Source organism: Cervus canadensis, chromosome 11 (assembly GCF_019320065.1).
Source record: "Cervus canadensis isolate Bull #8, Minnesota chromosome 11, ASM1932006v1, whole genome shotgun sequence".
In the NCBI taxonomy this organism is placed as follows: domain Eukaryota; kingdom Metazoa; phylum Chordata; class Mammalia; order Artiodactyla; family Cervidae; genus Cervus; species Cervus canadensis.
This window is the reverse complement of record NC_057396.1, coordinates 72672906-72687621: the sequence shown is the minus strand read 5'-3', so window position 1 is coordinate 72687621 and position 14716 is coordinate 72672906. Positions and strand designations below refer to the sequence as shown.

Sequence of the window (14716 nt, the reverse complement as noted above, 5' to 3'; positions counted from 1 at the left end):
GGTCTAATGCAGTGAAGACTCAGTGAGTTTGCCTGAAAAAAAAAAAGACAGGTTAGAATGAGAAATATTGACTAAGCATGGAGTCAATCAGGGTGAGTGTTGGAGAAACACATCCATTGAGTAAATCAGCTTCCTATACTACACTTTTAAACAGTTAATTCTAAACCTTGTATGAAAATCTTGCCATATTATATACCAGATCTGATTATTTTCTAGAGTGAAAGAGAATAGTGTTAATAAATACACTAGCTTAAGTATAAACAAACATGCACAGTCATCTTATGTATGGGATGAAAAGTGATTTTAGGAAATATACATTTCTTTTCCTGAAGTGGCTTGTTTGCTTAGGAGATTCAAACAAGCATACTTAAAGTGAAAGGAGTAAAGTAAGTTGTGAAATTGCCAGATAGAACCCTGTCTTTACTTAAAATGTTGATAATTTTCTTGTGGAACGTGATTTTTTAAAATGTTGCACTAAATCATTATTATATTTATCAGTGAGTTGCTTGCACACAAGACAAGTGACTTATTTGTCTGACTGATGAAAAGCTATGACAAACCTAGACAGCATAAGAGATTTCACTTTATCAATATAGGTCCATATAGTCAAAGCTATGACTTTCCCAGTAGTCATGTACAGATGTGAGAGTTGGACCACAGAGAAGGCTGAGCGCCAAAGAATGGAGGCTTTCAAACTGGGGTGTTGCAGAAGACTCTTGGGAGTCCGGACAGCAAGGAGAACAAACAAGCCAATCCTAAAGGAAATCAGTCCTGAATATTCATTGGAAGGACTGATGCTGAAGCTGAAGTTCCAAAATTTTTTCCACCTGATGAGAAGAGCTGACTCACTGGAAAAGACCCTGATGCTGGGAAAGATTCAGGGTAGGGGGAGGTGGGGGTAACAGAGAATGATATGGTTGGACGGCATCATTGACTCAATGGACATGTATTTGAGTAAACTCCAGGGAAGCCTGGCGTGGTACAGTCCACGAGGTCACAAAGATTCAGACACGCTTAGCGACTGAAAAAGAAGAAGCTCTGATTCTGGAAAACAGTCTGATATATTTGCAAGCATTGTGGAGAAAAACAGTAAAGAAAATACTGTATCAGGTGAAGCAAAAGTAGCTGTGACATTTCTTTTAATTTAATAGGAAAAATAATAGTAATTATACATAAAATTGAGAAACAAATGTTGCCAAAATGACGAATAACAATAATATATAAGTGAATGGCACTTGCTTTACAGGGATCAGGCTTCAATAATTTTTATAATAGAATACTTTATAATTTGATTAATTATAATGTCCCTGCTTTGTTATCTTTTAGGTTATAATGATTTCTTTAAGAAATAATGACAATTTCATGAATAAATATCCCAAGAAAATATTTTCAGAATATCATGCATCTTATTAGCATTTCTATAATCAGAAAAATAAATAAAAGTTACTTTCTTAAATAGCTTTAGTTTAGGTTGTAGATACTTTCATTTCCAATTAATTAACCAATATGCTTCTATAGTTTATAAGCATATTTTTAGTGCAATAATTTAAGACCATTTTGATAATTTGCTCATACGGTCCTGGAGGAAAGCATATTCTAACTGAAAAAAAAATGAATAGAAACATTCCATTAATTCGTAGGCAGGAGAGTTTGAAAATCTCTCTCTCTCATGTTAACTAGATGTTATCCTAACAAAATGGGAAAATAATTAGAACGCTTAATTAGTTTCCTTTTTTTCCCTTAAATGTCTCTCCTTCACAGCCTTCAACTTAATATCAGAGACTTCATAATCATGCTATTTAAAGTATAACTTACATTTCTAACACTTCCACTTTATTTCCAATTTCATTTTTAATATTAGAGTTACTGATTTTATATATACAAGATCCTCACTTTCATGTTTATGTGATTTAAAGAGAACATTTTGTATGATAAACTACAAGGACTAACATTGATGCTAAGACAAATTTGTTATTTATGACAAATTTCTCCTTTTTAATACGAGCATTTCTAGTATAAATATAAATATTTCATGGTAGTGCAGGTAGAATTAGCAGGTACATACTGCGCAATCAGTTCAGTTCAGTCGCTCAGTCAGTCCGACTGTTTGCGACCCCATGAACCACAGCACACCAGGCCTCTCTGTCCATCACCAACTCCCAGAGTGCACCCAAACACATGTCCATTGAGTCGGTGATGCCATCCAACCATCTCATCCTCTGTCGTCCCCTTATCCTCCTGCCCTTAATCTTTCCCAGCATCAGGGTCTTTTCCAATGAGTCAACTCTTTGCATCATGTGGCCAAAGTATTGGAGTTTCAGCTTCAACATCAGTCCCTCCAATGAACACCAGGACTGATCTCTTTCAGGATGGACTGGTTGGATCTCCTTGCAGTCCAAGGGACTCTCAAGAGTCTTCTCCAACACCACAGTTCAAAAGCATCAATTCTTCTGCACTCAGCTTTCTTTATAGTCCAACTCTCACATCCACACATGACCACTGGAAAAACCATAGCCTTGACCAGATGGACCTTTATTGACAAAGTAATGTCTCTTTTTTTTAATATGCTATCTAGGTTGGTCATAACTTTCCTTCCAAGGTGTAAGCATCTTTTAATTTAAAGGTTGCAGTCACCATCGGCAGTGATTTTGGAGCCCCCCAAATAAAGTCTGACACTGTTTCCACTGTTTCCCCATCTATTTGCCGTGAAGTGATGGGATCGGATGCCATGATCTTAGTTTTTTATATGAATTGAACAATTAATCCAAATAAGTGTCCAGAGATCATTTTATTATCTCTGTTTTTTGTAAAAAAGGAAGCCAAATACTTAACAATTTGGGTAACTACTGATAAATACTAAAGACTGTTTTTAGGTTTATTTTAATTTTCTTTCACTTCACTATCTGGATATTGCTAATTTGGTTGTCGGGTGCAAACTAGTCTTATGATTCTCGGGGCATGTTATTTTTGTCTGTTTGTTTTTGTTATTTCTTTTATAACCAAGTTGTCTTACACAAAAATTTGTGAATAAGCTTAATGTTTCCCAACAGCTTCAACAGTTTCTCTCAAGACCTGTACCAATTCTTGGCTAAACTAATTCTATTTGCTCTCTGTGTAACTGTTCATCCTATTCTCAATTTTCCTGATTGAGTTTGCTCTACCTTGACATTCAGGACCCTCTGGTATTAAGGTTTTCTATATTGTAACATTTTGTTTTTTTAATTACTCACTAAATACGTATTATGCAGAGTAGCAAAGGAGGCAGAAGACTGATGAATCTCTATATCAGTACATTCCCTTATTTTATCTGTACCCTTCTTTCTCTTTAATATTTTTTTCTCTTCCATCTTAAGTATAAGGTTTTTTTCTTTAATATAACCCCTATGTGACACAAATGCTATCATTTCTCCATGAATTTCTCAAAATCATACCAAAAATCTGCTTAATGTTGACATCGGTTTAGGCATATGACAAGGGGAATTAACATGTAATCAGCATGTTTATAGATAAAATTTAATTTAAATTGTATATGCAAAATTTATCTTTTGTATTTGAAAGTAATTATTATTTACTATAGCTTGATTGAAATTTTACTTACCAGGTGATTATCTCTTTAGATAAAATCCTTTATCTCTGAGTATCCTTTATCTCTGAGTAAATGGTAGCAATGTTTTCAATGCAGTCAGAATCTTAACCACACTACTAAAGTTATTGAATTTTATCTTAAAATCAGCTCACATGAATCCTGGTTCTGGGACTTTTCTGCTCTTACAGAAATAGGAATAGCTCTCCTGATTTTTGAAACTAAAATCATCTAAATTTTTAGATGATAGAAAATTCATTTTTTTTTATTAGTTGGAGGCTAATTACTTCACAACATTTCAGTGGGTTTTATCATACATTGATATGAATCAGCCATAGATTTACATTTATTCCCCATCCCGATCCCCCCTCCCACCTCCCTCTCCACCCGATTCCTCTGGGTCTTCCCAGTGTACCAGGCCCGAGCACTTGTCTCATGCATCCCACCTGGGCTGGTGATCTGTTTCACCATAGAGAGTATACATGCTGTTCTTTTGAAAAATCCCACCCTCACATTCTCCCACAGAGTTCAAAAGTCTGTTCTGTATTTCTGTGTCTCTTTTTCTGTTTTGCATATAGGGTTATCGTTACCATCTTTCTAAATTCCATATATATGTGTTAGTATGCTGTAATGTTCTTTATCTTTCTGGCTTACCTCACTCTGTATAAGGGGCTCCAGTTTCATCCATCTTATTAGGACTGATTCAAATGAATTCTTTTTAATGGCTGAGTAATATTCCATGGTGTATATGTACCACAGCTTCCTTATCCATTCATCTGCTGATGGGCATCTAGGTTGCTTCCATGTCCTGGCTATTATAAACAGTGCTGCGATGAACATTGGGGTGCACGTGTCTCTTTCAGATCTGGTTTCCTCAGTGTGTATGCCGCAGAAGTGGGATTGCTGGTCATATGGCAGTTCTATTTCCAGGTTTTTTAAGAAATCTCCACACTGTTTTCCATAGCGGCTGTACTAGTTTGCATTCCCACCACCAGTGTAAGAGGGTTCCCTTTTCTCCACACCCTCTCCAGCATTTATTGCTTGTAGACTTTTGGATAGCAGCCATCCTGACTGGCGTGTAATGGTACCTCATTGTGGTTTTGATTTGCATTTCTCTGATAATGAGTGATGTTGAGCATCTTTTCATGTGTTTGTTAGCCATCTGTATGTCTTCTTTGGAGAAATGTCTGTTTAGTTCTTTGGCCCATTTTTTGATTGGGTCATTTATTTTTCTGGAATTGAGCTGCAGGAGTTGCTTGTATATTTTTGAGATTAATCCTTTGTCTGTTTCTTCATTTGCTATTATTTTCTCCCAATCTGAGGGCTGTCTTTTCACCTTACTTATAGTTTCCTTTGTAGTGCAAAAGCTTTTAAGTTTCATTAGGTCCCATTTGTTTAGTTTTGCTTTTATTTCCAATATTCTGGGAGGTGGGTCATAGAGGATCTTGCTGTGATTTATGTCGGAGAGTGTTTTGCCTATGTTCTCCTCTAGAAGTTTTATAGTTTCTGGTCTTACATTTAGATCTTTAATCCATTTTGAGTTTATTTTTGCCCACTCTCACCACTACTATTCAACATAGTTTTGGAAGTTTTGGCCACAGCAATCAGAGCAGAAAAAGAAGTAAAAGGAATCCAGATAGGAAAAGAAGAAGTGAAACTCTCACTGTTTGCAGATGACATGATCCTCTACATAGAAAACCCTAAAGACTCTACCAGAAAATTACTAGAGCTAATCAATGAATATAGTAAAGTTGCAGGATATAAAATTAACACACAGAAATCCCTTTCATTCCTATATACTAACAATGAAAAAAACAGAAAGAGAAATTAAGGAAACAATACCATTCACCATTGCAACAAAAAGAATAAAATACTTAGGAGTATATCTACCTAAAGAAACAAAAGACCTATACATAGAAAACTATAAAACACTGATGAAAGAAATCAAAGAGGACACAAACAGATGGAGAAACATACCGTGTTCATGGATTGGAAGAATCAATATTGTCAAAATGGCTATTCTACCCAAAACAATCTATAGATTCAATGCAATCCCTATCAAGCTACCAACGGTATTTTTCACAGAACTAGACAAAGAATTTCACAATTTGTATGGAAATACAAAAAACCTCGAATAGCCAAAGTAATCTTGAGAAAGAAGAATGGAACTGGAGGAATCAACCTGCCTGACTTCAGACTCTACTACAAAGCCACAGTCATCAAGACAGTATGGTACTGGTACAAAGACAGAAATATAGATCAATGGAACAGAATAGAAAGCCCAGAGATAAATCCACGAACCTATGGACACCTTATCTTTGACAAAGGAGGCAAGGATATACAATGGAAAAAAGACAACGTCTTTAACAAGTGGTGCTGGGGAAACTGGTCAACCACTTGTAAAAGAATGAAACTAGAACACTTTCTAACACCATACACAAAAATAAACTCAAAATGGATTAAACATTTTGATTTTTAAAACTGAATCATCACTGGCATTTTTGTTGAATAGTGCTTTTGTGTTGGGGTCCTTTAATGGACCGGAACCTTGTGGTGCGGAGTCGACGATAAGAAAGTGAAAGAGAGAAAGAGAGAGAGAGAAAGAGAGAGAGAGAGAGACAAAAAAGACCCGGGGACCTAAGCTCTGATGGAGCAAAGGTGCTTTAATGATTTTTCTATGAGTATATATAGGCTGCAGTACAAGAAACTTCTTTCTGGAATGACAGAGATCTGAAAACCAAATGTACAGCAACTGTTACCACAAGGTCAGGAGACAATCCATATCTCAAGAAAGGGGAAGGAGATTAAGCTGTTTTGTCCTAAGGAGAATGTTTACTAAAGGAGACTCATGCTTGCCTCACATAATGACCTCAGTCCCTGGGAGCAGCATGCTGTTCCGCTTGAAGAGGGACAAAGGACTCATGAGAGACAGCATGTAGGAATCCTCCCGTCAAACATTCCCTGACACTTTTGCTTTCTACCAAAAGTTATATCTCCTCTGTGGTTCTGGGAATGGAAATGTACACATAAGCCTTCTGTTTGATTTCCAAGAGATGTTTAAATAGATGACCTTGGAGATTATAACCCCCGACCTCCTTCTTACTTTTTGTAAGGATGAGACAGCTCCCCAAAGAAAAGCTGGCCGAGTCCTTAAAAAATAGTTATGTCACAGCTATTAATTCCTTATACTCTGAGGAATGTGAGTACAAACTGAAAGCCCATTTATGTTCAATCCTGAGACTATAAATCATGTCCTTTATGTTGAAACAAAATTTGAGGAAGAACTAAGAGATAATGTCTGAACAGAGGAAATATTAGAAAACACTGAAGAAGCCAAAGGCCAAGAAAATCAGAAACAGGTTTTTTATTTTATTTTTTGATGTGGACCATTTTTAAAGTCTTTATTGAATTTGTTACAACATTGCTTCTGTGCTTCTGTTTTATGCTTTGGGTTTTCAGTCATGAGGCATGGGGGATCTTAACTCCCCAATCCAGGGATTGAACCCACACTACCTGCACTGGAAGGCAGAGTCTACTGAACTGTCAGGGAAACTCCAGACCCAGTTTCGAAGTTTGGTTTACTATGGAATAAACTGTTTGGAAAGAGAATGAAAAATATTCTGTGTGTTGCTTCAAATCTAAAGCACCCTCCCACCCTCACTAGATGCTTTATTGTATAGTTTTAAATTTCAACTTGTTTAAAATATGTGCTTATTGCAGTAGAAATGTAACTGCATTGTTAGAGGTGGTCAAAGTAATGTGTATTTGAAGAAAATTAATTTGTATCACAACATATGATATTTTAAAAAGTAATCTCTGTGTGTGTAAATGGAATGCACCTTCCAGAGTCTCTGGTTCAAGTGAGCTACAGCCGTCCATGAGATCTCATCAGGTTTATAAACCTCTATTTCCATAAAATATACAAACTTCTATTTCCATAGAATTTTTGTAGTTTCTTAATGTTATGAAATGTCATTAACACTATCGACATACTTTTCTCTATTAATTTTGCTCTGACACTAATATGAATACTATCTTTCTTTTCATTAGTACTTACCCACTCAACCTTCTTCCTTTACTTTTAACCACTTTGCATCTTTATTGTTTAGGTTAATCTCTTTAAAATGTATGATGGTGGTGGTTTAGTTGCTAAGCTGTGCCCAACTCTTGCAACTCCATGGACTGTAACCAGCCAGTCTCCTCTGTCTATGGGATTTTCCAGACAAGAATACTGGGATGGGTTGCCATTTCCTTCTCCAGGGGATCTTCCCGACCCAGGAATTGAACCTGGGTCTCCTGCATTGCAGGTAGATTCTTTATGGACTGAGCTAAGAGGGAAGCCCCTTTAAAATATATGACTGTATTTAAAAGTCTAGTCTGATAATTATTATCTTTTAGCTCAATAAATTAAATCAAACAGTCTGACATATTTTCATGGATTCATTTCTATAGTTCTATATCTGCTTTATATTTTTAATATATTTTTATTTTTAATCTGTCCTCTTTTCTTGTCTTTTAAGAATAAATTTGTTTGTTTTCCCCTCCTGAAATTTTGGAAATTTTAATTTCTGTCATTGCTATAGAAATTTGTCACATGTGAATCCTATTTATTATTTAAAAGAAGATTTTTTTTTCTCAGTAAGTCCCAAGAAATATACTTCTTTCTTTCAATAAGAATCATGGGATTCTGAAGCAGCTGACCTCAAGTGAAAGCACTTCACTGCTAGAGATAGTGGTCCCAGGCCATCTCATACTGGTCTTCAGCGGAACAAAGGTTCACACTACTTTTGTTTCCACAGTTCTTAAATGCACAGCTAAAATAGACACTCTTTTTTTTCATTTATTTTTATTAGTTGGAGGCTAATTACTTTACAATATTGTAGTGGTTTTTGCCATACATTGACATGAATCAGCCATGGATTTACATGTGATCCTTTCATTGGATTTTTGATTCTTATTATGCCCAAATGTAAGCCCATGGAATATAATTTCTCTGTCACTACTATGTAGCCAAAATAACACTGTATCTCTGATGGACATGCATATATTAAGGTCACCATAATAGCAAGAACAAAAACAAAACATAAACAATAGGGGGCATTAATTGCTATTACAAGTACTTCTCAAATTACTTGTTTAGCTTGCGGATAGACACACCTTGAAAACTGACAATGGATGTTCATAAACTATCTAGATAATGACTTCAACTGCACCTCCTGCTTCAGATTCAATAATTCGAACAAAAACTCATGTTAATGTCTAAGGATTAGGGTCTCTGAGGCAAAAGAGTATAGACCCTCCTAAGTGAAACACTAATATGCCAGCAAATTTGGAAAACTCAGGAGTGACCACAGTACTGGAAAAGGTCAGTTTTCATTTCAATCCCAAAGAAAGGCAACGCCAAAGAATATTCAAACTATCACACAATTGCACTCATCTCACACACTGGCAAAGTAATGCTCAAAATTCTCCAAGTCAGGCTGTAACAGTACATGAACCATGAGCTTCCAGATGTTCAAACTGAATTTAGACAAGGCAGAGGAACCAGAGATCAAATTGCCAACATCCACTGGATCATTGAAAAAGCAAGAGAGTTCTAGAAAAGCATCTACTTTTGCTTTATTGACTACTTCAAAGCCTTTGACTATGTGAATCACAACAAACTCTGGAAAATTCTGAAAGAGATGGGAATACCAGACCACCTGACCTGCCTCCTGAGAAATTTGTATACAGGTCAAGAAGCAACAGTTAGAACTGGACATGAAACAAGAGACTGGGTTCCAAATAGGGACAGGAGTATGCCAAGGCTGTATATTGTAACCCTGCTTATTTAACTTACATGCACAGTACATCATGCAATAAACCAGGCTGGATGAAACACAAGCTGGAATCAAGATTGCTGGGAAGAAATACCAATAACCTCAGATATGCAAATGACACCACTTATATGGCAGAAAGTGAAGAAGAACTAAAGAGCCTCTTAATGAAAGTGAAACAGGAGAATGAAAAAGTTGGCTTAAAACTCAACATTCAAAAAACTATGATCATGGCATCTGGTCCCATCACTTCATGGCAAATAGATGGGAAAACAATAGAAACAGTGAGAGGCTTTATTCTTTTGAGCTCCAAAATCACTGCAGATGGGGACTGCAGCCATGAAATTGAAAGAAAAGCTATGACCAACCTAGACAGCATATTAAAAAGCAGAGACATTACTTTGTCAACAAAGGTGCATCTAGTCAAAGCTATGCTTTTTCCAGTAGTCATGTATGGATGTGAGAGTTGGACCATAAAGAAAGCTGTGTGTCAAAGAATTGATATTTTTGAACTGTGGTATTGGAGAAGACTCTTGAGAGTCCCTTGTACTGCAAGGAGATCAAACCAGTCAATCCTAAAGGAAATCATTCCTGAATATTCTTTGGAAGGACAGACATTGAAGCTGAAACTCCAGTACTTTGGCCACCTGATGTGAAGAACTGACTCATTGGAAAAGACCCTGATGCTGGGAAGGATTGAAGGTAGCAGGATAAGGGGACCACAGAGGATGAGATGGTTGGATGGCATCACTGACTTGATGAGCATGAGTTTGAGCAGGCTCTGGGAGTTGGTGATGGACAGGGAGGCCTGGCGCGCTGCAGTCCATGGGGTTGCAAAGAGTCAGACACAGCTGAGCGACTGAACTGAACTGAACTAAGTGAAAAACAAAGTGGTAAATTTTCCATCATGAAGAAGCTCAGTGATTGCCAGCAACACATCATCAAGTGAGAATGATATCTAAGAGGTTAGGTTTGAACATGTCTTGTACGCTTAAGAAATGTTCATGAAACCCTTGCCAAATTGTCTCTTTTCCCTCAGTCAACAACGGTGATCTTATGGTGAGTTGGCCAAGGAGGAAACACATGATTGCATCTGTTTGCATTTACTTCTACCAGAAATTCTGGCACTGACTCAACATGGAATGTTATAGCATTACAGCCTCAAACACGAATATTCCCAAAAGGATAATGGTGAAGAAATTCTTCTCAGTAGTCAAAACCTCAGCCAATGCATTTGATTGTCTAGTTTGTATAGACAATGAGATGTCTAGATGTGTAAGACTGCTTCTAAACATGGCATTTGATAACGATTTCACCAGACATTTAACTATTTAGAAAGCATAACATAGAAGGTGTGAAAATGAGATATATTTTTTCACAGCTTCCATACTATACAGAAGCCCAAACTAGTCCATTGAAAACCCACACATACAGGACAGATGCAGAGTTTTATGGCCAGCAGCTCAGCTGAGGTCCCAGCTCACAGCCAACCTCAACTTCCAGGCATGCAATTCAAGGTATTAAAAGATTTCAGCTTCTAGTTAATGAACTTTTTTTAAATTTATTTTTTATTGAAGGATAATTGCTTTACAGAATTTTGCTGTTTTCTGTCAAATCTCAACATGAATCAGCCGTAGATATACATATATCCCCTCTTCTAGCTCCCTCCCAACTTTTGAATTATCTAAGCTTTGACCCCAGACATCATGGAACTTAGATAACCATCTTCAGTATATCTAAATTCCTGATCCCAATCACAGAAACAAAGACTAATTTAGCATTGTGTACTTTTCATACATTTAATTACATACTATGTTTTTCTTTTTTAAGTTTTGAGTATTAATTTTACAACCTCTTCTTATTGTGACAAATTATTCAAGAAAGATTGCAACCTGAACTAGAAGAGAAACTAACATTGTCCAGAAGGTTTAGGATTTGCATTTCCTTTTTGGGAGAGAAAGAGGGAGACTATCTTTGCAGAAGCATCTTATTTGGCAAAAACAGAGATGTTATTGTTTTTATAAGGAGATTCAAATTTAATGTAGAAGAGTGGTAATAAACTCTAAGTAGCCAAAGGAGTTAAATGTTACACTCATTTACCTATTAGATTCAACTCAAAAATCCACCTTTAAATGCTCTCCTCTGAGAAGCTGGAAGTAAAATCTAACAATATTTGTCCTCTATTAGATGACTTCCTATTAGTTTATGTCATTAAGAGCACCCTAGAATAAGATTGGCAATCCAGAGGAGAGAATTAGAGAATTGGCTGTATGCTACTAGAGAATTTATGTTTCAGTAATTAAGGATGCTTATTTAATATTGATCTGATATTTTAAGAGGGCTTGCCTGTTAGCTCAGATGGTAAAGAATCTGCATGCAAAATGGGAGACCCATGTTAGATCTCTGAGTGGAGAGTATCTCCTGGAGAAGGGAATGGTTGCCCACCCCAGTATTCTGGCCTGGAGAATTTCATGGACAGAGGAATATGGCAGGTTACAGTCCATGAGGTTGCAGAGAGTTGGACATGACTAACTAGCATTTTCACTTTAAGAACTGACATAATTATTTTACTCTAATCTAGTAAATTTAAGTAAAACTTATCAATATATTCACTTCCCACTATTCTCCATCTACTATTTCCTATAAAATTAAGCATTTCAAAAGAAAAAAAAAGAAACTTTCATACACACACACACACACACACACACATATATATAGGAAGAAATAAAATATTTTATTGCACAGTCAAAATACAATGTCAAATTAAGGAATTCTTGAGACAGGTATGAGAAGAGAAAAGAGGGAAAATAAACATGAAAAAAATTAAATTTCCCAACCAGGAGAGACCTGAGAAAATGCTGAAGAGTCTGTAGCCAGCTTTGCAATCATTGTAAACTCCTTGTATATCATCCCATACATGCTATTTTCAGGGCTCATGATATTTCTAGCCTAAAGTGACTTTCTGAAATATTTTTTTCATGCAGGTTACTGCCCTCTCTTAAGAAATTGATGATACCACACTTTCTTCACAGCATTCTTCATCTCCAAGTTTCTCAATGTATAGATCAGAGGGTTGAACATGGGGGCAATGATGGTGTAGAAAAGAGCAAACACTTTGTCTTCCGGAAAAGTTTCAGCTGGCCTAATGTAGATGAAGAGGACGGGCACAAAGAATAGGGCCACAACGGTGATGTGAGAACTGCAAGTGGAAAGAGCTTTGGTGCGGCTCTCTGCAGGGTAATCCCTGACTGTGTGTAATATCAGAAAATAAGAAGCCATCAAAATCACAAAAGTCACCAAAGCAATCAGACCTGAATTAACAACTACCAGGAGACCAATCCTGTGTGTATCCATGCAAGCCAATTTCAGCAAAGGATACACATCACAAAAGTAGTGATCAATCTCACTGGGGCCACAGAAGGGTAAAAAGATGGTGAGGAGAAACTGACTGGCAGAGTGCATAAGCCCCCCGGTACAGCAGGCGACGATGATTGTGTTACACTTTGGTCTGCTCATGATGATGGTGTAGTGCAGGGGCTTGCATATGGCCACATAGCGGTCATAGGCCATCCCTGTGAGGATGAAAATCTCGATGGCCCCAAGGAAGTGAAGGATAAAAAGCTGTGTCATGCAGTTACTATAAGAAATGGTCTTCCTTTCTGCCAATAAATCAGTCATTAGTTTGGGTGTCACCGTCGATGTGTAGCAAAGGTCAGAGAGGGAGAGGTAATTAAGGAAGAAATACATAGGTTGGTCAATCAGAGGACTGCATATAATAGAGATCATTATGAGCAAATTTCCCATCCAAATAGCAATGTAGCAAAACAAAAATAAGACAAAGCAGAAGATTTCAATGTTCTTATTTTGAGATAGTCCCAAGAGAATAAACACAGTGACATTATTTCTATTTTCCATGATCCAGTGCAGTAAAAAGGCAAAACCGTTCCCTGAAAGGACATAATGCATAAGTTGATATCAGAAATATTCAAGGAGAAAACCTATGATAACACTAATGTCTGCTATTTCTGTTATTTGCAAAAATGAAAATAGAGTTTTAGATGTAGATAAAAAGAACTTATGATTACCAAGGGGAAAGGAGGGAGACATAAACTGGGAGGCTAAAATTGACATAAACACCCTACTATAAATAAAATGGATACTAATAAGGATCTGCTCTATAACACAGGGAATTCTGCTCAGTACTCAATAATGACCAATTGGGAAAAGAATCTAAAAGAAGAATGGATATATCTTGTGTATAACTGATTCACTTTGGTGTACAGCAGAAAGTAAACACAACATTGTAAATCAATTCTAGTCCAATAAAAATTCATTAAAGCACACTAATATCATGAAACTATGTTTAATGAACATAATTCCATCTTCACAAAATGAAGATTTGATAGTATTCTTTGTTTATGATTAGTTTCATGATTTTCACAAGTCCATCTTTAAGAACATTAGGTTCAAAATAAACAATAAATATAAATATATTTGATCAATCAGTCAAATTATTTAAAAGTAATGATTAGTTGCCAAATATTTCCCACTTCTAAAAAAATATACAAGTTCTTGAAAAGAAACATTGCTCTCTATGTCTACAAACTCAAATTTGTTAAAGACACAACTAAGCATAAGTATTACAATGTTTACCTTTAATGATATAGAAGAAAGTATAAAACCTAAAAATATTCACTAGTAGAAAATATCCTGCTTCAAAATAATTTTAAAATGAGGTAGCATATAAAATTAAATATTTATTTATATAATGATACATGTATATTTACAAAGAGGAAGATGAAAGCTATGCAAGAAGCCAATGCAACTGGTTTGAAAAATTTTGATTCCTTAGTTATATTTTTATTACTGATTTGAGATGGTAAAGTTCTAACATTTTATAACAGAAGTATGTTTATTTCTGGCATATCAATAAAAACCATATACTAAATCAACCACAGAATAGAATGGTAGCTAAAACTAAAAACAGAGAAGCAAAAGGAAGTTTTACCTTCATGACTTTGCCCTTTACTCACTGAATCATACTTTAAGAGTCAATATTTTTCTCAGTGGTTTGAATTGGAGTACAACTTTCTCTTCCTTATTTGTCCAATCTAAGACTTTTCCAGAACCCACGTGTAAAAATTTTACACTGTATAGTTCAGAGAAAAAGTGCATGGGAGGTGTGTGGGAAAGGCTTGCTGAAGACAAACATTTGGGATCTAGAATCCATTATTAATTACACTGCAGTATGTGAAATTGGTACAAAACACTTTATTCCTCTAAATTTAGGCTATCTCTCATTGAAAAAGACCTTGTT

General features: G+C 36.1%; 1 protein-coding gene across 1 annotated transcript; it reads right to left on the bottom strand.

Annotated features, from left to right (window-relative positions):
* Nucleotides 1-12384: 12384 nt before the first annotated feature.
* LOC122449348 (olfactory receptor 4P4-like) lies at nucleotides 12385-13314 on the bottom strand. Its single transcript, XM_043480863.1, has one exon. It carries the CDS (start codon nucleotides 13312-13314, stop codon nucleotides 12385-12387), a length of 930 nt encoding a protein of 309 aa, XP_043336798.1.
* Between the last annotated feature and the right edge of the window lie 1402 nt (nucleotides 13315-14716).